General features: G+C 51.2%; 2 protein-coding genes across 2 annotated transcripts; both read left to right on the top strand.

Annotated features, from left to right (window-relative positions):
* Positions 1–8,097: 8,097 nt before the first annotated feature.
* LOC140852850 (abrin-d-like) lies at positions 8,098–8,562 on the top strand. Its single transcript, XM_073246404.1, has one exon. It carries the CDS (start codon positions 8,098–8,100, stop codon positions 8,560–8,562), a length of 465 nt encoding a protein of 154 aa, XP_073102505.1.
* A 10,850-nt stretch (positions 8,563–19,412) lies between these two features.
* Positions 19,413–20,495, top strand: LOC105033276 (ricin-like). The gene has a single exon (XM_010908010.3). The coding sequence runs from the start codon at positions 19,413–19,415 to the stop codon at positions 20,493–20,495; it is 1,083 nt and encodes a 360-aa protein (XP_010906312.2).
* The last annotated feature ends 4,282 nt before the right edge of the window (positions 20,496–24,777 follow it).

The raw sequence follows: 24,777 nt of genomic DNA, 5'->3' as shown, positions 1-24,777 counted from the left end.
GAAGCGGGGCCGGGCTCCTGCTCACGAACTCGGATGGGGTAGTCACCGAATACGCCCTCCGGTTCGACTTCAAGGCCTCCAACAATCAAGCCGAATACGAGGCACTCCTCGCGGGCTTGAGGATGGCGAAGGAATGGGCGTCGACAGCCTCCGGGCATTCTCCGACTCTCAGCTGATCGTGGGGCAGGTCAAGGGCGACTTCGAGGCGCGAGATCCGACCATGATCAAGTATCTTCAGAAGGTAAAGGATCTCGTGGCCCGCCTCGAGTATTTCGAGATCTCCCACATCCCCAGGACGGAGAACGCCCGTGCCGATGCTCTCTCCAGATTGGCAACGTCGGCCTATGATTCTTTGGGTCGGACGTTTGTCGAAAACCTCCAACAGCCGAGCATCGATCGGGTCGAAGAAGTGCAGCAGCTAACGTCCGAACCAAGTTGGATGGACCCGATCGTCCGGTACTGTCCGACGGGACCAGTCCCGAAGATCCCGCGGAGGCCAAGCGACTCCGATGGTCGGCGTCACAATATGTGATCATGGACGGCCGACTCTACAAGAGGTCGTTCTCCCTCCCTCTGCTCAGGTGCTTGGGACCGACCGACGCTGACTACGCCTCCGAGAGGTTCACGAAGGAATTTGTGGGAATCACTTGGGGGGCAAGTCCTTAGCCTTCAAGGTCTTACGACAGGGCTACTACTGGCCGACCATGAGGAAGGATGCGGCAGAGTTGGTCCGAAGGTGCGAGCCATGCCAGAAGTATGCCAATATTCAGCGCCAACCGGCCAGCCAAATCGCTCCCATTGTCGCTCCATGGCCCTTCGCTCAGTGGGGAGTCGATATTCTCGGCCCCTTCCCACCGGCGTCGGGCCAAAGGAAGTTCATCGTTGTCGCCATCGACTACTTCACGAAGTGGGTCGAGGCCGAGCCCTTGGCGCAGATCACCGAGCGGAAGATGGAGGACTTCGTCCAAAAGTCCATCATCTTCAGGTTCGGATTGCCGCACACCATCATCACCGACAACGGACGGCAATTCGACAACCAAGACTTCAAGGACTTCTGCGCCAGGTTCCACATCCGTCATCGACTAACTTCAGTCGGGCACCCACAGTCCAATGGCGAGGTTGAGGTGACGAACCGAACCCTGCTCCATGGACTCAAGACCCGACTGAACGAAGCCAAAGGTCTCTGGGTCGACGAGCTGGCTCCGTCCTATGGGCTTACCGAACGACCCCCCGTGTCCCGACCGGGATCGCCGTTCAGTTTGGCCTACGGACAGAAGCTATGATCCCGCTCGAGATTGGCCTGCCATCTTCGAGGGTCGAGCAGTACCGCGAGCCGGACAACTCCAAAGCCGGAGGGCCGACCTAGACCTCCTCCCCGAACTGCGAGATGAGGCTCAAATCCGAATGGCCTCATACCGACAGAGGGTCGCCCGGTACTACAATGCCAAGGTCAGACCAAAGCTCTTTAAACCTGGCGACCTAGTCTTGAGGAAGGCGGAGGTGTCGAAGCCCTTGGACCAAGGGAAGATGGCTCCCAACTGGGAAGGACCCTACAAGTTGCTGACACCTTCGGGCCGAGAGCCTATCGGCTGGAAACCCTTGGGGGAAAAACCATTCTCCGGACTTGGAACGCCGACAACTTGAAGCTGTATTACCAGTGAATTCTGTAATTCAATCATCGGAATACAAGTTCAGTTTGAAAAATTGGAGTTCTAACTCTTCGACTACTGATCGGCGCTCAGCCCGACGCATCGACGCGGGCCTGGAACCGACGACACATCGGCCCTTACTCGGACCGATGCATCTACGATGACGGGAGTTTGTACTCCTTCTACGATCGAATTTTCGGACAGAATCCATCGGCCGACTGATCGATCGGGTCCCGACCGAAGAAAGGCTAAAAGCCCACGCGGCTGTTGCCGCGACATTCGACCAGGCTACGGCCGGTCGAGGGATATCGGCTTACCACCGGACTATCACATGACGCGACATTAGTCGCACCCACTACTCACCGACCGACCTGCGGCCGGCTGAACGACACTCGGTTCGCCACCGTCTGTCGAAGGACATGAGAACCCGACGCAAGAGCTTGGGGATCCGACTTACTATCGCTCCCCCGACACTGCGCCGGTCGATGTTCGACTGAACGCATCTACGGAAGTCCGACTACCGAACCTTACCAGGTTCGATCGGATCCCGACCTAACAGATGCGCCCGAATAGCGACTACAATTATTGAAAGTCGGGACACAAGCTACTTCGGAGCTGTGCAAAGCCGGTTAAGTCCTACCGACTTACCCGAGTTGGCGACTTCTCTAAGTTGGCGACTAGGTTCGACATTACAGCGATAAGAAACATTACAAACAAGAAGCAAAAGAGAAGACAATTTCATTGATTAAAAGAAATTACAAAGTCGGGCCGAAGCCGATTACATGTATTTTCAAAAAGAAAAAAAAAAAAGGAAGACAGTCGGCTGGACCGATCATTCGTCCTTGATAATCTCTTCGACCGACGGAGGATCGGGAAGAATCGGCGTCTCGACCATAAGCGGCGCTGGGTCGGCGGCAGAAGGATGTCCTTCAGTCGGCAAGGGACCTCCGGTCGGCTCCTGCTCCGGAACGGCTTCCTCCGTTGGGATGATGCCTCCCGACAGATGGTCGGCCTCCTCTTCGGTTCCCTCCTCTTCGGCGAGTAGCGGCGCGACTCGGCTGACGTCCACCTCCGGGTACAAGGCATGGACGGCATCCCGACCATCTTCGAACCCGACCCGGTAGGAGGCGAAGCCCGATTCGAGCATCTCCTCCTTGAACCGGTCGGAGGCCCGGAAGTCCTCAACCGCACGATCGGCCGACTCCCTCGCCGACCGTGCCTCGTCCTCGACGTGGGCCAGCTCCTCCTTCGCCAGCTCCGCCTCGGCCCTGGCAATTTCGGCGTCGATTTGGGCGATGGACAAGTCCTCTTCGGTTTCCGCGAGCTTCCCCAGGCTGACCCGAAGTTGCTCGCGTTCCCCTTGGAGTTCGGAGGTGGCACTGTCCCGTTCGCGTCGAAGACGACACACGACCCGACCTTTGTGCTTGGCCTCCTTCTTGGCCGACTTCAGTTCGGCCATGAGCCGGGAGACCTCGTCCGTCAACTTGGCCTCCCGGTCGACCGACTCCTGTAGTTGGTCGACTAGCATCGTCCTTTCGGCCTCGGCCGCCGCCGACCTTTCCTTGAAGGCTGCCCGAACGTCGCCGAACCTTCGGTATCCGGCCTCCAACTCGGACATGGTAAAGATCAGCTGCCGACGAAAAAAAGCTTTGTCAGAATTATGTGGCAAGCAAAAATTTTTAAGGGAAAAGGTGACGCGAAGCTTACCTCCACCATCGACGGGTAGAACCGCGACAGCATCTCGGTCACCTGCCGAGATTGCAACGACTGAACGTCGGTAGGGAGGAGGATCCCCTGGCACAACCTCCTCGCAAGGTTGTGGTTGGCCAAGGCGATGCACCCTCGGGTAGTATGCGCTGGGGGGCATCGATCTCTCCTCCTCCGAGGGCTCCATCGGGGCTTTCCCCCGATCAGCTGCCCCGACCGACGGGGCTGGCAGCGATGGGACGCTGGAGTTCGACCCGGCGCCCCCCGTTGCGCCAGCGGACGCCTCTGGACGATGTTCGGCTTCCCGAACGACATCCGGCTCCACCCGCGGCGGCGAAACCGCCGACACTCCTTCGGCCACTTCCTCGGTCGGCCTCTCCTCGACTCGGACGGTCGGAGCCGCGAGGGCTATAATCGGCTCCGACCCCTCGGTCGCCGACGCTTCCACGGTTGGCGGGACTGGGGCTGGTCTCTTGGAAGGCCGCGAAGGGCCTGCCCCCGACGCTGGCCTCTTCCTCGCGGCGGCAAACTGACGAATTTCGGCGTCGGTCGGCCTCATCCTCGGCGGTGTCCCTGCAAAACCGACCAATGTTAAAGGCCGGACCAGAACTACCCTAAAGCCGAACAAAAAGAAAAGCTGAGGAATCGGGCGATACCTATTCGGGGGACCAGACTCAAGCCGGCATCATAGAGAGCTTTCTCGGTAACAAGCTCCCTCTGCTTCGGGACCAACATGTCTTTGAGTCGGTGGAAGTCCTCCCGGTCGTCCACGTCGACCCGACTGTTGTCGTTGGCCTCAGTTCGGGGTACACCCCAGCGAGAAGGAAGCCCCAAGAGGAGGAAGAGGAAACAAAGAAAAACTGGTTCTTCCATCCATGAATAGACGATGGAAGACCGGTTATGAAGGCAAGACCCTTCCGGGGGTTGAAGAGCCACCACCCTCGGGCCTTAGGGTGGGGTCGGAGCACGAAGAAGGCCGGAAGAGGGAAACGCGGGGGTTGGTCGGCAAGAGCTGACACAACAGCGCGAAAGAAATGATTAGCCGGACAGAGTTCGGCGCCAGTTGCGCCGGACAGAGTCCGTAGTAATCAAGCAGATTCCGGACGAACTCCGGAATCGGAAGTCGAAGACCCGCACGAAGGTCCTCAACATACAGCCCCAGGTCGCCGGGCGGAGGGTTGTTGACCCGACCGCCGGCCCCTGGAGCATAGAGCCGAAACTGCTCCGGGATGCGATAGTGCTCCCGAAGCTGATCGACGTTCGGCCCCGAAAGCGAGGAGGCCTCATCTTCCGGAGCCGATCGGGTGTCGTCGGTCGGGTTCCCCGACCGAGCTCCCTGAGTCGGTTTCCTGGTCATTATGCAGGAACCGAAAGAAAGGAAAGGAGGGAAGAAAGCAAGAAGAGGAAGGAGGACCACGAACCCGATGGACCCTCTGGAAGTAGAGAAGAGCTCTGCCCGCGACGACCGAGAAATCGCCCGGACAGAGTTTCCCCAGCAAATGGCAAATGTGGGTCAGGATCCGGGAGGTCCTATATATATAGGGCCGACCGACGGCCGAGATGCTCCCGCGCCGACCAAGGTCCTCCAGATGCGCGACGCGTGGCGCCCGCCGGTTGGCTAAGGATTCGGCGCGCTTCGCCCCGGGACGCCCGCACCGCCCGCATTAAATGCCGGAGCGGGCGCCGGCCAACCACCTTGACACGCGGCGCGCGGGGGTTGGCTCCGCAGTCGGCCGCCCGCGCCGGTCCGCGTTCCCGATGGGACGCCTCATCCACGATCGGCGCCGAATATCCGATCGACTGACGCCGTATCGTCCGGCACCCGATCTTCTGGCACCGACGTGACGGCTGACAACGACAAGACGTGGCGTCTGACACCTGACGCCGGCGCGACTTCTGGCATCGACTAGACGTTTGGATCACTGGGATTCGTGAGATGTCTGACAACGGATCAGCCGGCGGTACGGTCGGATCTGCACATGCGACAAATCCACTCCCAGTCGTCCGGCCTTGCTACCCGAATGAAGGCATCGGCCAGCTCTCCACCCGACTTGGGAGTGGAGGGGGGCAACTGTTGGGGGATACCCACCGACCGACCGACTATCGGAGGGCCCGACCTGGCAGCCCGGCCGACTAACCGACGACCCGACGGACGACTCTAACTGGCCGATGGTAAGTCGGGCGACAGGCCGACGGACGCCATCGGCGGCTAACTGCGGCCATTCCACGGTCCATTCCCGACCGACTAAACCCAGAGGTCCGGTAGCCGACCCACATGAAGCTCGCCGACCGACGGAGGAGTCCGACGCCACTCTGCTGGCCACCGACCCTGGGTCGGCCGACTCCACCAACCGCCGTACGGCCGCCAGACGTTGTCAGCTCTGACACGGACATGCGGCACAGTTACCTAGGGGCATTGTCCCGCCGAGAACCGGGTCAACCCTGGTGATTAGACGGCTACACGGCGACATGACATTTTCACGACGGCTCTGACAGCCTACAGTGAGTTGACAGTTCCTCACTTGTCCGCGCCATTAATGATGGCGCCATACCGTGCTCCACTATATATACCGGGGAAGGCAACAGTGCAAGCGATCGATCCGCCCGTCTCCCCCACATACGCAGGCTCGCTCCTCTCTCCCCTCTCTCCCTCTCAGAGCTCTCTGTCTGCATTTCACTGTTGCCCAGTCACCTCTCTGACTTGACCGTCGGAGGGTCCCTGCCGGAGCCGCCTCCGGTCAGTGCGGACTTCCTTTTGCAGGTGCACGCTTCCCGGCGATCGGGCGACGAGGCGATTGGCCGCAACACTATTATTTGGTTTCATTAATAATTATAAGCAATTTGAACTGTCTTTACATCATCGTTTGCCACTTGATTACTTGATAGTCCGCTTTTTCTTCCTCCGGCGCGGTTTTCCCGGAGGTTGTGGGGTGTCGCCAATCTTCCTCCCTCTATCCCCTTTTCTGGTCTCGGCTTCCCTGATCTCCTTCTCTCTTATGGTGCCGGTGGTTCGCGATGCGTCGCCGTTCTTCCTCTCCCCTGTCGCTGATTCCCCCTTCCTCCGGCCAGTATTCTCTTCTTCCTTGTCTGGGAGCTACCTCCTCCACCGGCCGGACCCCTCCCCCGTCGGTTGGGATCTTTTCCTCTCTCTCCTCCTTTTTTTTTCTCCTCTGATGTACCACAGACTCCCTCCTCGATCTCTTCTCTCCCTGTGCCGGGATCGGGCGCCGATTCTCTCTCTTCTCCCTCTGGCAAGCTCGCGTTTGGCCAGCCCTTCCCCTTGCTTCCCCTCCGACGGACGGTCGGAGCATGCTTTCCAATTTTATTCGAACCTTCCCTCTCTTTGGTTGTTGCCGGGTTGGCATCCTTACCAAACTCTTTCTTGGATTGTCGCCGACTCTTTTCGGTGCTCCCTCTTCCCCTTTAATCTGAGGTTATAGGTTGTTCTTGGCTATGTCGGTCGGTTGGAGGCATCGTCGATTTGATCCATGGTTGAGCTGCCGCCGGTTTTCTCCGGTGACATGTTGTCTTGACAATCTTCTCCGACGATCGGCGTTGCTCCATCATAGTGGCGGCACGCGGTTTTTTTTATTTAAAATTAAAATTTCAAAATTTTTTGAATTTTGATGGCATTTTTTTTTTTTGTTATAATTTTTGATGGGATGTTTAGGAAATCTGAAATTGTTGAAGGGGGTTGGTGGTTGAGAAAAATTTGAAAATCAAATTTTAAAGTTAAATTACGGTATTGTTTGTTTATTGATTTTTTTCTATAATTATATATATATATATATATAATAAATTTTGATGATTATTATTCTAAGGCAGATTAGTCTTCTTCTATATCAAAAAAAAATTTTTTTTTTTATATTTTTTTTTAATTGAACAGATTTTTTTTATTTTAAAAAAAACTATAAAAATAAAGCAAACATTAGTAAAAAATAGTTTCCTTCTTATTTGGGTACAAAAGTGAGGAAGCAAATTAGTAGAAAAGAATTAGAATTAACAATTTATCGACGGTCAATATATTTAGGCTTAAATTATTTCTCTTCCACCCTAGAGGAAAATAAGGGGAAATAGACAATTTAACATAGTAAAGTATGAATTTTGCATTATTAATAACCTCGGATTTTTTGATTAGTTTTTAGTGAGGTTATAATTATATAGTAAATTAACATAACATCTACATTTTTTTTTTCCCATCTTTCCATAAAAAAATAACCATCCAAACAATAGAACTTCCAATTATTTCCCTTTACTTTATTTTACTTTCCTCTTTAAACATTATATATATATATATATATATATATATATATATTTTTTTTTTTTTTTTTTTTTTTTTCCTACCCTCACTCTAGCATCTAAACACGCTGTTGGTGATGATGTTATGTGTGTATTCTTTCTTTCTCAGTCTTCGTCTAATATTTCTTTTACCATTTGTTTTTCTTTCTGCAACTCTTATTGAAACGAGGAAGAAAATGATTTGGAAGGACGGTATACATCTAGGGTTCACGTTTTGATAATGGACGAACATTTGAAAAATTTTCTTTGCAGTCGACGATGATGGTAAGCAAGACGAAGGCATGGATGGTGATGGCAGCATCTGTTTGCTTCATTGCGGTGGTTGTAAAATATGCGCACCACTACAACACAATCGTGGATTTCATGACCACAACTGTTCGGACCAAAATCACCAAATGGGTCGCTGCCGTCAAGTTTAGGATATCGTCAAGATGAATTCCACATGGAGAGATATAACCTCGTGGATGCCACCGGGGACAACTTTCATGAGTTTCTGGAGAGACTACGAGATACACTGGCAGCACGAAGAGATAGGCATGCAATACGAGTGCTGCGTGATCCAGCCAACGCGCCTACCAACATACAGCGATACGTTGGTGTAGAACTCTCCACTTGGAGGGTATCTATCACATTAGCAATTGATATCACAAGTTTATACATAGTAGCTTACCAAGCAGGAGACTGGGCGTACTTCCTGGGCGATGCCCCGGAATCTGCAACTTCGAATCTTTTTCGTGGCACGAGGCAGTACACACTCTCGTTTGATGGTAATTACGACTCTCTTATAAATGCCGCAAATCAAACGCGTGAGGAGATCAGATTGGGAATCGAGGAACTAAGAGGAGCGGTCAATTATCTCTATAGGAACTGTTGGAATATACCGATCGGTCTCCCTCACGCCGACTAACCGTCGGTTCCGCCTGACCAGCATCCAACTCTGTCGATCGACGACTGCGACATCGACCGACCGAATATACGTCGGTCGGACAGACCCTCTCCGCTCCTGACTGGCCGAACTGTGGAGCCCAATATCCGACTCCCGCAACGTGCCCGACTGACCATCGGAGGGTCCCTGGGTTTTCACCCGACATTCCTCAATCAGGCACCGACACACAGTCGGTCGACTCCTTCAAACGCCGTACGACTGCTGGAGACTGTCCGTCCTGATAGTGACGTGCGGCATAGCCGCCCTGGGGCATTATCCCACCAAGGCATGGGTCAACCCTAGTGATTTGACAGCCTCCGGTGGCTCTGACAGTTTTCGACGATTTGACAATTCTCCCATTGTCTGCGCCATTAATGACGGCGCCATGCCGTGCCCTACTATAAAACGGGGAGGCAACATGCTGGAGGAGGTTACTTTCGAAACCCTTGAACTCTTCCTCTCTAGCTCTCGCTCTCTCTCTCGCTGAGCTCCTTGATTCTTTTCTACTGTTGCCTATCTCCTCTCTGACTTGACCGTCGGAGGGTCCCCGTCGGAGCCACCTCCGATTAGTGCGGACTTCTTTTGCAGGCGCTCGCTCCTGGCGATCAGGCGACGAGGGGATTGGCCGCAACAGGTTTTGGCACGCTAGATAGGGGAAGCGACAGGGATTACGACCCCCACAGAACTCGAAACATTCTTTTGAGATGACAAAACCAGAGCTCAGCGGTCGAGGGCCATCGGATCGGCGAGGCACTCTTTCCATCGGAAAGAGGTCTCTCCTCCACCCTCCATGGCGGAACCTAGCTCTCCACATCCTGTGGTGACCACGGAGGCACAGATCACGGCGATCGTGCGGCAGATGACCGTGCTGACGGATGCGGTCAAGAGCCTTCAACAACAACCAACCCGATTGCCGCACTCGCCGGTGGAGCAACCGGTGGTACACCCGATGCCCTCCAGGAGCAGCCGTCGGTGCCCGCATCGGTCTCCGTCTCCTCTTCGGAAGTAGCTGTTACAGCACTCCCACCGAGAGGAGGAGAGGCGGCCGCGGCTTGATACCCATCGATCTCGACGGCCGACTCCTTCCCAGCTGGAACGAGCAAGGAAGGAGAAGCGGCCGCGAATACCGTCCGCCTCCCTCTCAGATTCATCGGGAGACTCCACCCCGGGGTCTCTCACACCGACTGGCCGACGACTACGAATGCAGGTTCGAAGAAATCAACCGTCGGCTTGCCCAGCTGCAGGTGGACGGACAGAAGTCCTCGAACGACATCGACTTCCAGACCACCCAACCTTCTTCCGACTCATTCTTGACGAGCCGATTCCTAGTCGATTCAAGATGCCCCATGTGGAGCCCTATGATGGCTCCACCGACCCAGTTGACCACCTGGAGAGCTACAAGGCTCTCATGACGATCCAAGGGGTGACCGATGCCCTTCTTTGCATCACTTCTCTGCCACACTTCGCAAAGCTGTCAGGACCTGGTACTCCGACCTTCGCCCAGAAAGTATCCACTCCTTTGGATAGCTTGAGCATTCTTTTGTGACCCACTTCAGCACCAGCCGGAAGCCGCTACGAACCTCGGACAGCCTTTTTTTCTTCAAACAGGGAGAAAATGAGACGCTCCGACACTTCGTGATGCGATTCAACGTGACCACGCTCGAGGTCCGAGACCTTAACGAAGACATGGCCATCTCAGCCATGAAGAGGGGACTAAGGGGGTCTCGATTTACCTACTTTTTGGACAAGACCCTCCCTCGGACATACGTCGAACTGCTGGAGCGCATGTACAAGTACATGCACGCGGATGAAGGAGCTTTCGATCGGCGCCTGACTGAGGCCAAGGGTCCGAAGGAGAAGCGAAGGAAGGGTCGGGCCCCTGCCGAGCCTAGCAGGCCCTCGACTGACAAACAGGTCTCACCCCAGCGGCAGAGCCAGAGGTCACCTCAACGGCGGAGTCCGAGGCCGATGCGTCCCAGGTATGACTCCTATACTCCTCTCTCTGCTCCTCGTGCGCAGATTTTGATAGAGATCGAAGGGGAGGAATATCTGCGATGACCTCCACCTTTGAAGGCAAAGGGCCTCGATCAGTGAAAGTACTGTTGATTCCATCGGGGCCATGGCCACAACATCGAGCAGTGCATCCAACTCAAGGAAAAGATCGAGGCCCACATATGCCGAGGGTATCTCGGCAAATTCTGGAGAAACCCACCGACTCAATCCATCACCGACCGACGACCCCAGCCGACTGAAGAAGCAACGAATAACCAGCCTACGGTCGGGGTCACCAACATGATCTCCAAACGACTGGGCCCAGGGACGACTGCTGGAGGGAGCCGACGAAGAAGCTGCGCGAAGATGATGTAATTACTTTTACAGATGAAGATGTTCGGGGTATCCAAACTCCCCATGACGACGCTGTTGTTGTCTCGGCAACAATAGCAAATTATGATGTAAGAAAGATCTTTGTAGATAATGAAAGTTCGATGAATGTTTTGTTTTACTCGACCTTCTCCCGAATGCGATTGTCGGCCGATCGGCTTAAGAGAGTCTCTACACCCCTGATAGGCTTTGCTGGAGATGCTGTCACAGTGGAAGGGGAAGTTACTTTGCCCGTGACGGCTGGAACCGAACCACGACAAAGCACAATCCACTTGACCTTTGCGGTCGTCCAAGTACCTTCGGCCTACAATGCCATACTTGGAAGGCCTGGACTAAACGCCCTCAGGGCGATAGTCTCGACGTATCATCTGCTGATTCGGTTTTTGATCAAAAATGGAGTCGGAGAGATGCACAGGGATCAACAGCTCACTCGTCGATGCTTCCAGATCTCTGCTCAAAGCAACGAATTAAAGGGCTCCCTGACGGTCGACAAGTTGGACCAACGGGAAGGAGAAGAATGAGGTGAACCGATCAAACAGCTTGTTCCCATCCCGATAACAGGAATCCCGAACGAGTGGTCTGGGTCGGGTCTCAATTACCCGACCCCGAGCGACGACAGCTAGTGGAGTTGCTGAAGGCCAATGCCGACGTTTTTGCTTGATCGGCAGTGGATATGTCGGGCATCCCCCCAGAGACGATGACACACCGACTCAACATCGACCCAGCAATGAGGCCGGTGAGGCAGAAGAAGCGATCTTTTGCTCTTGAAAGATAGAAGGCCATCGACAAAGAAGTGGACAAGCTACTCGAGGTGGGCTTCATTAGAGAAACTACATACCCCGATTGGCTCGCCAACATCGTCATGGTGAAAAAAGCCAACGGGAGCTGGAGGATTTGCATCGACTATACCGACCTAAACCATACCTGCCCGAAGGATAGCTTTCCACTCCCGAAAATCGACCAGTTGGTAGATGCGACGTCCGGCTATTGATTGCTCAGCTTCATGGACGCTTTTGTCGGATACAATCAGATCCAGATGGTGCCCGAAGACGAGGAGCACACAGCCTTCGTGACCGCCAAGGGCCTCTACTGCTACAGAGTAATGCCCTTCGGGCTGAAGAACGCCGGAGCCACTTACCAGCGACTCGTCAATAAGGTCTTCAAAGACCAAATCGGGTGCAACATAGAGGTGTATGTGGATGACATACTGGTAAAGAGCGCGCAGACTATAGATCACGTTCGAGATCTCGAGAAAATTTTTCGCACTCTGCGACAACACCAGATGAAGCTGAACCCGACTAAGTGCGCCTTCGGGGTGACTTCGGAAAGTTCCTCAGGTTCCTCATTTCTCAACGAGGAATTGAGGCTAACCCTGAGAAAATAAAGGCAATCATCGGCATGCGGCACCCGGACACCAAGAAGGAGGTCCAGCAGCTGAACAGAAGAATCATCGCACTCAGTCGATTCATCTCTCGATCGGCTGAAAGATGCCTCCCATTCTTCAAAACCTTGAGATAGGTGAAGGACTTCTCTTGGTCAAATGAGTGCCGGCAGGCCTTTGAGGACCTGAAAAGGTATCTGACCTCTCCGCCACTGCTTGCAAAGTCGAAAGTCGGAGAGACGCTGTACCTCTATTTGGCCACTTCTCCTGAAGCGGTTAGCTCGATGCTCATCCGAGAGAACGAGAGCCGAATCCATCAACCTATATACTACACCAGCAAAGTGCTCCACGGTGCTGAAGCTCGGTACTCAAAGACGGAGAAGATGATATTCGTCCTGATCGTGTCTGCACAATGACTCCGTCCGTATTTTCAAGCGCACGCTATCGTGGTCCTCACCGACCAGCCCCTAAGGGCGATATTGCGTCATCCCGACACATCGGGATGACTGGCGAAATGGGAAATGAGGCTCAACGAGTTCGACATTCAGTACCGACCGTGACCTACCTTGAAGGCCCAGATCCTGGCTGACTTTATTGCGGAGTGCCCGACAACCGACCAAGGGTCGGAAGGCGGGAACCCCGGAGAAATTGCAATCTCGAAGCCTGACCCCGGGTCTACCTGGGTGCTGCACATCGATGGAGCTTCCAATGCTGGAGGGAGCGGGGCTGGATTTCTGCTCACCAACTCGGAGGGGGTAGTCACTGAGTACGCCCTCTGATTCGACTTTAAAGCCTCCAACAATCAAGCCGAGTATGAGGCGCTCTTCGCTGGCTTGAGGATGGCGAAAGAGCTTGGGATCGACAGCCTCCAAGTCTTCTCTGACTCCCAGCTGATCGTGGGGCAGGTCAAAGGCGAATTCGAGGTGCGAGACCCGACTATGGCAAAGTATCTCCAGAAGGTGAAAGATCTCGTGGCATGTCTCAAATATTTTGAGATCTCCCACATCCCTAGGTCGGAGAATGCTCGGGCCGATGCACTCTCCAGGCTTGCGACTTCAGCTTACGACGTCTTGGGTCGGACGTTCGTGGAGAATCTCGAGTAGCCGAGCATCGATAGGGTTGAAGAGGTGCTACAATTAGCTGCCGAACCAAGCTGGATGGATCTGATTGTTCGGTACCTGATCGATGGAATTAGCCCTGAAGACCCCGCGGAGGCCAAATGGCTCCGATGGTCGGCCTCCCAATACATGATAATGGATGGCCGACTCTACAAAAGATCGTTCTCCCTCCCTTGCTCAGATGCTTGGGATCGACCGATGCAGACTACGCGCTCAGAGAAGTACACGAAGGGATCTGCGAAAATCATTTGGGGGGCAAATCTTTGGCCTACAAAATCCTACGGCAGGGTTACTACTAGCCTACTATGAGGAAGGATGCAGCTGAGCTGGTTCGGAGGTGTGAGCCGTGCCAGAGGTACGCCAACATACAACACCGACCAGCCAACCAAATCACCCCTATTGTCGCCCCGTGGCCCTTCACCCAGTGGGGGATCGACATACTCGATCTTTTCCCTCGGCATCTGACCAGAGGAAGTTCATAGTCGTCGCAATCGACTACTTTACTAAGTGGGTGGAAGCTGAACCTCTGGCGCAAATCATCGAGCGGAAGATGGAAGACTTCGTCCAGAGGTCCATCATCTTCAGGTTCGGATTGCCGCACACCATTATCACCGAAATGGACGATAATTCAATAACCAGGACTTCAGAGACTTTTGTGCGAGATTCCATATCACACATCGACTGACCTCGATCGGGCACCCACAGTCCAACGGTGAAGTCGAGGTGACCAACCGGACCATTCTGCATGGACTTAAAACTCGACTGAATGAAGCCAAAGGCCTCTGGGTCGAGGAGTTGAATTTCGTCCTATGGGCATACCGAACGACACCCCATGTTCCAACCGGAGAATCTCCTTTCAGCTTAGGCTATGGGACAGAGGCAATGATACCGCTTGAGATCGGGCTACCATCGACTAGAGTCGAGCAGTATCAAGAGCCGGACAACTTCGAGTGTCGGAGGGCCGACTTGGACCTCCTACCCGAACTCCAATGCGAGGCTCAACTTCGTATGGCTTCTTATCAACAGAGAGTAGCCCGATACTACAATGCCAAGGTCAAACCGAAACTTTTCAGGCCTGGGGACCTAGACCTAAGAAAGGCAGAAGTCTCGAAGCCTCTAGACCAGGAAAAGTTAGCTCCGAACTGGGAAGGACCCTACAAGGTAGCGGACACCTATGGGCCGAGAGCTTACCGACTGGAGACCGTAGAAGGAACGGTCATCCCCCAGACTTGGAATGCCGACAATCTGAGGTTGTACTACCAGTGAACTTTGTATCTCCTTGTCCGGAATACAAATTCAGTTTCAAAATTTCAGAGTCCAGAATCTCGACTCTTCGACTGAGGGTCGGCGCTCGCCAGAAGTACGAGCCCCGACGCCCCGACTTGGGTCCGACATTCCTTCAAAAATCAATGGCCCGATCGCCAACGATGCATCGGATACTTACGAGGACCGATGTATCCATAACGACGGGAGTCGCACTTCTTCTACACTCAAACTCTCGGGCAGAACGACCAACTAACTTGCCGACTTGGCCTCGGCCAAGAAAGGCAAAGCACCAACGCGACCAATATCGCGTTCGCAACTTACCGACCAGGTTATGATCGATCGAAGGATAATCGCTTACCACCGTTTATCACATGGTGCGATGTATGTACCCGACTTAGGTCTGGGTAATGGGAACTCGACTTGTCATCATTTTTCCGACTGAATGCATCACACGCCATCTGACTGAACGTGTCACACGCCATCCGATTGAACACGTTGGACACCGTCCGGCTGAATGCATCGGACGACATTCGACTATCGGATCCTACAGAATGATCCGACCATCAAGCTATGTCTAGAGATCGATCGACCTTTGACTCGACGAACGCGCCCAACTCACATCCGAGCGACGAGCGTTCGACTCAAGCTCTCGACTGTCGAGTCATACAACAGTCAGGAGGCTGATCTAAAGTCGGAGTTCGCTCTGCCTTTGCCACGGTGCGCACTACCGACTATTCCGGATCGTTACCTAGGATCCTACCGAACGTCCTAACTAACACGTCGGGCTCACGACTTATGCGTTCAAAAGTATTTCGGCGAATCACACCAGACACGTCCCAGGATACATAGAGACAAAAAAAAAAGAAAGAAGAAGAAGAGTCAAAGTTAAAAAATTTTGATTTCATTGATGCTCGAGCTAAGTTTACAAAATTAGACCGAAGCCCGATTACAAGTATGCCGAACAAAAATAACAATAAAAGACCGACTAATCCCCGGAGTCAGCTTCCTCCATCAGGTGAAGATTGGGGGCGGTCGGCGCATCCACTCGGGCTTCAGGAGTTGGGGCCGCTTCGGGAGTCGAGCCGCCTGGCCTTCGGTAGACTGATCTGCGTCGGCCTCTACCACTGCGGTGCGATCTCCCAATGACGGGTCAGCCATCTCCTCCGCAGCTTGGGCCTCCGACTCTAGCGGCATGATGCTACTGAGGTCGAGCTCCGGATACAAGCTCCAGACGGCTTCCCGAGCATCCTCGTACCCCACTCGGTACGAGAGGAAGCCGCTCTCCAGAAGTTCCTCCTGGTACTCCTCGGAGTCACAGAAGTCCTCCACAGCCCGACCCATGGCTTCCTTCGCCGACTCCGCCTCCGTCCTTGCGATGTCCGCATCGGCCTGAGCGGTGGACAGGTTCTCTTCAGCCTTAGCGAGGTTCCCTAGGCTTATTCGGAGCTGCTCGCGTTCGGCCTTGAGCTCCTTGGCGAAGTTTCCCGCTCATGATGCAGCCGACGAACGGTGCGGGACTTTCGCTTGGCGTCGTCCTGGGCCGACTGCAGCTCGATCCCCGAAGCGGCCAGAGCGCCTGTGAGTCGGGAGACCTCCTCGGTGAGGCGAGAGATCTCCCCCTCAAGCCGGGCCTCCTGGTCGACCGACTGCTGCAGCTGGTCGACCAGTATGACCTTATCGGCCTCGGCAGCCATGGCCTTATCCTTTCAGGCCGCACGTAGATGCCGAATCTTCGATATCCGGCCTTCAGCTCGGATATGTTATAAATCAGCTGCAAAAAATGAAGCCAACTGTCAGAAGACCGAACTTACAAAAAACGATAACGAAAATGGAAAGGAGGAAGGCTTACCCGGATCATAGTCGGGTAGAAGGAGGATAGCATGTCGGATACCCGCTGATTCTTCATGGCCTCGACGTCAGCCGGAAGGATGAGCGCTTGGCATAGCCTCCTGGCCAAGTCATGGTTGGCCAGGGCCAACGTCCCTTCGAAAAATAGGGAGTCGGTCGATACTCCACCCCCGGCCGACCTCCTATCGTCGCCGGATGCCATTGGGGCCTTCCCCCGTGCGGACACCCAGGCCTTGACATCGGAAAAGGAGGGCATGCTCGAGCCCGACTGGGTCCCTCCCGAAGGTGCGGCAGCCGCTGATGCAGGTTGTTCGGGCTCGCACGCCTCTTCCCGAACCTCTTCTACCGGCTGAGCAGCCGGCACACCCTCGATCGATTCCTCGGCCGCCCGTCCCTTGGGCGAGGCTGCTCCCCGTCCTCGGACGGGACTTCAACGGGCACCATCGGCACCGATAGTGCAATGACGGGCTCCCGATCCGATGCCCATTCGGAGCTGGGCCCCACCTTCGCCCCAGCCGGCTCGCTCGACGGAGCTATCTGAGGCCTCTTGGGAGGCCGCGATGGTTCGGCCCCTTGCACCGACCTCTTGCGTGCCGCATGCTGTCAGATGTCGACTGCCGTCAACCTCGTCCTTGGCGGCATATCTGCAATGACAACAGACGATCAACATCAAAAAAAAAACACAACAACAGCAAAGACACAGACCTAGGCGGGGCACCGAGCTGAGACCGACATCGTACAGGGCCTGCTCGGTGATGAGCTCCTTCTGCTTCGGCACTGAGATGTCCTTCAGACGGTGGAAGTCTTCTCGGTCTCCAGCCTCCACCCGACTGTTCTCGTTTGGTTCGGTTCGGAGGTCCCCCCAATGGGTAGGGAACCCCAAAGAACGAAAGAAGAGACAAAGAAGAACTGGTTCTTCCATCCATGAATCGACGATGGAAGATCGGTAATGAAGGAGAGACCTTTTCGAGGATTGAAATACCATCACCTTCGGACTTTAGGGTGGGGTCGAAGAACAAAAAAAGCTCGGAAGAGTGAAATCCGAGGGTTGGTCGGCAAAAACTGACACAACAAGGTGAAGCTGACTACCAGCCGGACTGAGTTCGACGCAAGTTACGCCGGACATAGCCCGTAGTAGTCCAGCACGTTCTGGACGAACTTCGAACAGGGAAGCGAAGATCGGCCTGTAGGTCCTCGACGTAGAAGGCCACCTGGCCCTCACGCGTGCTGTTAACCCGACCATTGGCTCCAGGGACAAACAGCTGAAATTGCTCCAGGATGCAGTACTGCTCCCGGAGCTGATCAACGTTCGACCCCGAAAGTGAAGAGACCTCCACCTCTGGGGTCGATCGAGAATCGTCAGTCGGGTTCCCCGACCGACTTCCTCGAGGAGATGTTCTAGCCATTACGCCGGAACAGAGGTCAAAGAATAAAAGAGGAAGAAAGAGGAGGACTACGAGGAAGCGAGGAAGAGAACAAAGGACAATGGGGACGGTTACCTGAGGCAAGGGACCGCTCAACCAGAGTCTCGACAGTAAGTTTGGAAAGTGAAAATCCGGATGCAAGTGACCCTGTATATATAGTGCCCCCCGACGGTCGAGATGAAGGCACGACCAGCGAGGATCTCCCAGATCGTGATGCGTGGCGACATCTGGGCCTTCCTTCGGCTCGACGGTTCGACGCACCTGCCTCAGATCAGGCCACGTCGACTCTATCCGCCTGAACGGGTTCGGCCTAACGGCTCCCCGCCATGTGGCAGAAGAGTCATGGCGGTTCGCGTTCCCGAAGAGACGGTAGAAACGGCGGTTTCTATTCCCGATGGGACGTCTGACACCGACGGGACGCCTGACACCGATGCCTGACACGACAGAATGTTTGACACCGATGAGTCACCTGACACCGATGGGACGTCTGATACCGACGAGTCGCCTGACACTCATAAGATGCCTGACACCGGACCAACCAACGGTACGGTCGTCAGAGTCGGGACACAATATGGTGGATATCCATTCCTTTCGCCCGACGCCGCTGCCCACGCAAAGACGCTGGCCAGCACACCATCCGACTCAAGAGTGGGGGGGGCAACTGTTGGGATATACCGACCGGTCCCCCTCACGCCGACTAACCGTCGGTCCCGCCTGACCAGCGCCCGACTCTGCTGATCGATGACTGCCGACACCGACCGACCGGGTATACGTCGGTCGGGCAGACCCTCTTCGCTCCCGACTGGTCGAACTGTAGAGCCCGATATCCGACTCCCGCAACGCGTCCGACTGACCATCGGAGGGTCCCTGGGTTTTCATCCGACATTCCTCAACCAGGCACCGACACACAGTCGGTCGACTCCTTCAAACACCATACGACTGCTGGAGACTGTCCGTCCTGATAGCCGCGTGCGACATAGCCGTCCTGGGGCATTATCCCACCTAAGGCATGGGTCAACCCTAGTGATTTGACAGCCTCGCGGCGGCTCTGACAGTCTTCGGCGATTTGACAATTCTCCCATTGTCTGTGCCATTAATGATGGTGCCATGTCGCGTCCTACTATAAAACGGAGAAGGCAACAGTACTGGAGGAGGTTCCTTTCGAAACCCTTGAACTCTTCTTCTCTAGCTCTCGCTCTCTCTCTCTCGCTGAGCTCCTTGATTCTTTTCTACTGTTGCCTAGTCTCCTCTCTGACTTGACCGTCGGAGGGTCCCCACCGGAGCCACCTCCGGTCAGTGCGGACTTCTTTTGCAGGCGCTCACACCCGGCGACCAGACGACGAGAGGATTGGCCGCAACAGGAACAATGGTGAAAGAGCTAGTCGGGCTCAGTCTATCATAATCTGCATCGAGATGATAGCGGAGGCAGCTCGATTCACATATATTGAGCTTTTGTTAGTGATTCCAAGCATAAATAGAGGAGCAGAGGGATGGTTTTACCCAGACCGTGGCATGATCCGGCTCTTAAACAATTGGGAAACCCTCTCTGGTAGAATTCAAGCTTCTCAAAATGGAACATTTGATGCGGTTAGCTTAATGGATATTCGGGGTCGGGAGGTCCAGGTTACAAATGTTCGTCCAATAATTCGTTACATGGGGATCATGGTTCACCAATGTTATGATCCAAATCCGGCACCCCAGTCCTATCTTCTACTTGTGAGGGGTGATAATACTACTTGTTCATATGAAGAGACCACTGCACGCATTAGTGGTCGAGATGGCTTATGTCTTGACGTCAAGTGTCAAAATTACGATGATGGAAATGAAAAAATTTTGTGGTCGTGTAAGTCCAATGCGGACGTGAATCAATTTTGGACATTAAAGAGAGACGGGACGATTCGTTCGAATGATAAGTGCATGACTCCTGGCCCTAAGCACAAATACATGGTCATCCAGGATTGTGTTTCTGCAGGAGATATGGCCGGTTGGGAATTATCCTACAATGGGACAATCGTACATCGCCACTTTGGACTAGTCTTGACTGCTGATTCATCAGTTGAAGGCACTCAACTCAGCATAGGAGACAATGTCCATGCTAGCCGTCAAAGTTGGCTTCCTAGTAATAACACAAAACCTTTTGTCACGACCATTGTTGGGCTTGGAGGCCTTTGCATGCAAGCAAATGGAGAAGAACCTTGGTTAGAGGAGTGCGTAAATGACAAGATTGGGCAACAATGGGCTATCTATCCAGATGGCACAATACGACCTCAACAGGATCAAACCAATTGCCTTGCTAGGAATTCAACAAGACGGGTCCTCATTCATTATTGTTACCCGACCTCCACACATCGTTGGTTGCTTAGAAACGACGGCACCATTCTAAATTTCTACCAAGGATTGGTGATGGATGTGGCAGATTCAGATCCAAGCCTTCGTTCGATAATCGTTTCGGAATACACAGGAAGCCCTAGCCAGCAGTGGTTTATACCATTTTAACTATTAATTACTTCTGGCTTTATCAATGAAAGACATGTTTGTAATGGATTTCAGTGTTATAAAAGAAACTACAATATGATGTATGCAATGTTAAATATGTATCATTGCAATCAAATAAGTTGGCAATCTAGCTAGCTAGTTGCCATTTGTGTTTTCGCAGCTATATATATTTTCTCTTTTTTAATTTCCTTCGTACAATTAGTTTCAGAGAACCAAACAAAATTAGTAGCTAGAAAATGTGTTATGTAAAGAATTGTTTCGGCTGAAGTCTGTTTGTCACGCTTCCGACCCGAGATCGCGAGCAGAAGTCACGGCAACCGCCGCATACTTATGAAGAACTCTCTCCATAAGCATGCAAGGCATCTCATCACGATATCAATGCATCACAGCGGAATAAATTCAAATAATTATTATTCAACTTTAATTCAAGTAATTAAAATAAATATCTTTCATCCAATAAAATTTTACTAAAAATAAAATAATAGATCTAAGTTCAATGAAGTTGACAATGCTAAATCTCGCCTCTAAAAGCTCTGTCCCAATATTTCTTCCCACGTTCGTAATTAATTATCTGAATCTGAAAAATAGAAAGAAAGGTAATGAGCTAGACAGCCCAGTAAGTAACAAATATCTCAACTAGATATTTCAAATATTATATAATTTTCAAGAACAATATTGTAAATAAATATAAAAATATATTACATGCTGATTTAATACAAATCTAATATTTTCAAATATTCACATATAATATAATCATAAATCCGATTCGATTCAAAACACCCGTAACTCAACAGCCTCGACTATGACCAACGTTTAACCCCCATTGACGGGGTCCACTGAATACCAGCGCACAACCCCACTGGCAGGGTCCACAAACACCAGCGCACAACCCCCACTGGCAGGGTCCACTGAGTACCAACGTATAATCCCCATTGGCGGGGCCCACTGAAACATAGTTAGGCTGAGAGCATAAATCCGATCTGTATCAAAATACTTTGTATCATAATATATTATAAATTTTCACTGAACATGTGCATAATCGACGTACCATAATATTTCAAAAGTACTTTTCTTTCAAAACATAATTTTATAAATCATGCATAATTTCAGAGAATAATTATTTATTTTCAGAATAAATATGAAATATCTCGAGAAGATGATTCATTACTTACCTTTCACGGAGCACTGAATGAATAGATCGACTAACTTTTAGGAGATTCTTCAGTACCTATTATCCAAAATTATATTTTTACATTAATTTTAATTCAAAATTAAATCTAAACAAATCCCAAATCAAAACCTCACTTAAAATCAGACTCTTCCCTAAACTCGATCAAAATCATCAAAATGAAACCTTTCACTATGCTAATCCTAAACGAATAACTTTAGAGAGAGAAATCCATCAAGAGAGAGAAACAATCTAGAGAGAGAAAATTTTAGAGAGAGAAAGTAGAGAGAGAAAGTCCAATTTCAGAGAGAGAAAGTAAGAGTTCAGACTGAAAGAAGAAAAAGAAGAGGGAGAAACTCTCTCTAATTTTTTTATTTTATTATTTATTTATTTATTTATTTATTTATTTATATATATATATATTTCTTCTTTTTCTTTTCTTTTCTTTTCTTTTCTCTTTTTCTTCTTTTTCTTCTTTTTCTTTTCTTTTCTTTTCTTTTCTTTTCTTTTCTTCTTCTTTTTCTTTTTTTTCTCTCGGGCTCCTTCCAGGCCGAAACAGGAGACCGGCGGGTCTCCTGTCTTGATCGACCGTTCAGGCCACGGCCGGCACGACGGACCCGGCGGCAAGGGAGGGCCACTCTCCCAGGTTCGGAGGGGCAAAGCTGGCGGTCGGTTGCGATCGCCGGCGCCGGAAAATCCACGGGAAGAAGAGACCAAAACAGGAGTCTCTTCTCCGACCAAAAATCGACGACACCCGTCGCCGGCAGTCGCGCACAAAGGCATGGGAAGAAGGGGAAAGAAGAGAGGAAGAGAAGGAGAACTCACTTCGGCCTCTGGTGACCCCACCGGTGAGCAATCACGGCGAGAACAAGATGAGTGTCCGCGGCTTCAATCGGAAAATCAGGGAGAAAGAGAGGGGAAGAGGACCGATGATCGGCTTCTAAGGAAGGGGAGGGTCTTCTTATAGAGAGCCCTAGGTCTTCGAGAGGTCCTAAGACTTCGATTCACCACGGTCTCGTCGGAGAAGAAGATTCCTATCGGAAGTCATCTTCCCAATTTTTTTCCTGTTTTCATTTTTTTTTTTTTTTGGGGCTTGGGTCTTGCTAGATGGGCTTGGGCTTTGGGCTATAATACTGTTATAGTGTGTTTTTTCGGGGATGAACTAAACACAAATTACTAAAAAGAAATTTCTGGTTTATAAAGTTCCAAATTTTTGTAAAGTCAAAGAAAGTGATCCCTCAGATCTAGCTCTGGCTTTTACTTCTCTCATCAGCTTTCTGATCATCTAGTCAAATTTAATTTTCTCACCTCCATCCCATAACAGGTGCAACATATACTAGAATCAATTACCAGCTGGTTCCATTAGAACTTGCGTCTTTTTTCTTGCATCCCTTAATCGTTGGTAAGAGTTTGAAGAATATCATGAAATCCAGGTTCAATTGTTATTTTCCTTGTGTCTTTGCGTCCTTGCTGAGTTCGAGGAATGTCATGAAATCTAGGGTCTTTGAGGGATATCATGCAGTTTAGTATTCCAGTCCTAATATTCTACTATATTCGTGAAGAAATATAGAAAATTTATTATGAGTTGGGTGAGTTTGAGATGGAGAGAAACTCCAATTAGTAGTTTATTGTTATTTGGGTGCACATGAAGACAAATACAAAAAAAAAACATTTAAAACCAAGAAATATACAATATATATATATATATATATATATATAATATTTAAAATATGTTTCTTCTTATAAATCCTAAAAAAAGGAATAAAGAATAATTAGTAATATAAGACTAATCAAGATTAATTAGTAATATAAGATTGATGCACATGGTGTGGGCTCTGGTCGGCGACGGCCAGATCGCTAAGATTTTATTTTGATTTTCAAGCCTGACTTGATCTACCACTTGCGCCCTCGTGGCTTTTTATTAGCGTGCGTGATAAGGTGTCACATCCACTACTTGGTCAATTGGCATAGAAGAGTCCTCAAGAGGTAAGTAATTGGAGTTGCTGGATACGATCCGAAGGCAACATCTCTCTCAACATGCATTCGAGGTGCATGCATGTTGGGTTTTGTCTCTCCTTAATGAGGATGATCCAACGATCAGTGTGAAGCCCTTGTGAAGAAACCCGAAGATTGTCTAGAGGTCAAAGAGTCATGGGAGCAGCCTACAGAAGGATCAGCTAAAATGGCAGAAGGTTCTACATCCGAGTCAACTCAATTTCAGCATGAGTCGACTCAGCTTCATGCGAGTCAACTTGATTTCTATCTGAGTTGACTCGGTCTTAAAGGAGAAGTTATACGGAGAGCCATATTTCGAAACCCTGTGGATGGCATGTAGGCGAGTCGACTCAATTCTAATATGAGTCGACTCAGTTCTAGGCGAGTCAACTCGATCTCAGTTTGAGTCGACTCAATTTTTGTGATGCGGTTTGGATCAATTTTTTTAAAATTTTGAGGCCTATTTAAAGATGGATCGCAAGGGTTCTGCATGTACGCACTTAGAGCGGCTTGAGGAGCCTTTTTTGGATCAAAACCTGGAGATCTATTTTGTGTGTGATAGATCTTTTCTCTCTATTTATTTTTGAGGGATTCTATTTGTAACTATCATTGTATTGGATCTTTTGAAGTAATAATTGGTTTGGCTTGGCTCCATGTTTTTTTTTCGATATGGGTTTTTCCACATAAAATCTTGGTGTTCCTCAAATTTTTTTATCCTATTTACTTTGTCTTTATGATATTTTCTCTCCTTCCTCCTAACAAGTGGTATTAAAGCAAGGTTCGAGATGGAGGCAAAGGCTACTCGGATGATCAGCTTGAATGAGAACAACTGGGCAATCTAAAAAACATGAATGAAAGATCAGTTGGCGTGCCAAGATCTTGATGCATTGTTGCTTAGAACAAACACCAAACCTAGAGACATGGAAGATAGTGAATGGGAGAAACTTGATTGGAAAGTTATCGATTTCATCAGGCAATGGCTTGATGACAATGTCTTTCATCTTGTTTCTATGGAGACGTCCACAAAATCTTTGTGGAAGAAGCTTGAAAGTATATATGAAAGAAAGATTGCTGACAACAAAGCTTTCTTGATTCGAATGCTTGTGAATCTAAAGTATA

This window comes from Elaeis guineensis, chromosome 12, assembly GCF_000442705.2.
Source record: "Elaeis guineensis isolate ETL-2024a chromosome 12, EG11, whole genome shotgun sequence".
NCBI classification, from domain to species: Eukaryota; Viridiplantae; Streptophyta; class Magnoliopsida; order Arecales; family Arecaceae; genus Elaeis; species Elaeis guineensis.
Note: the sequence above shows the minus strand (reverse complement) of the source record. Positions and strands in the feature narration are given on the sequence as shown.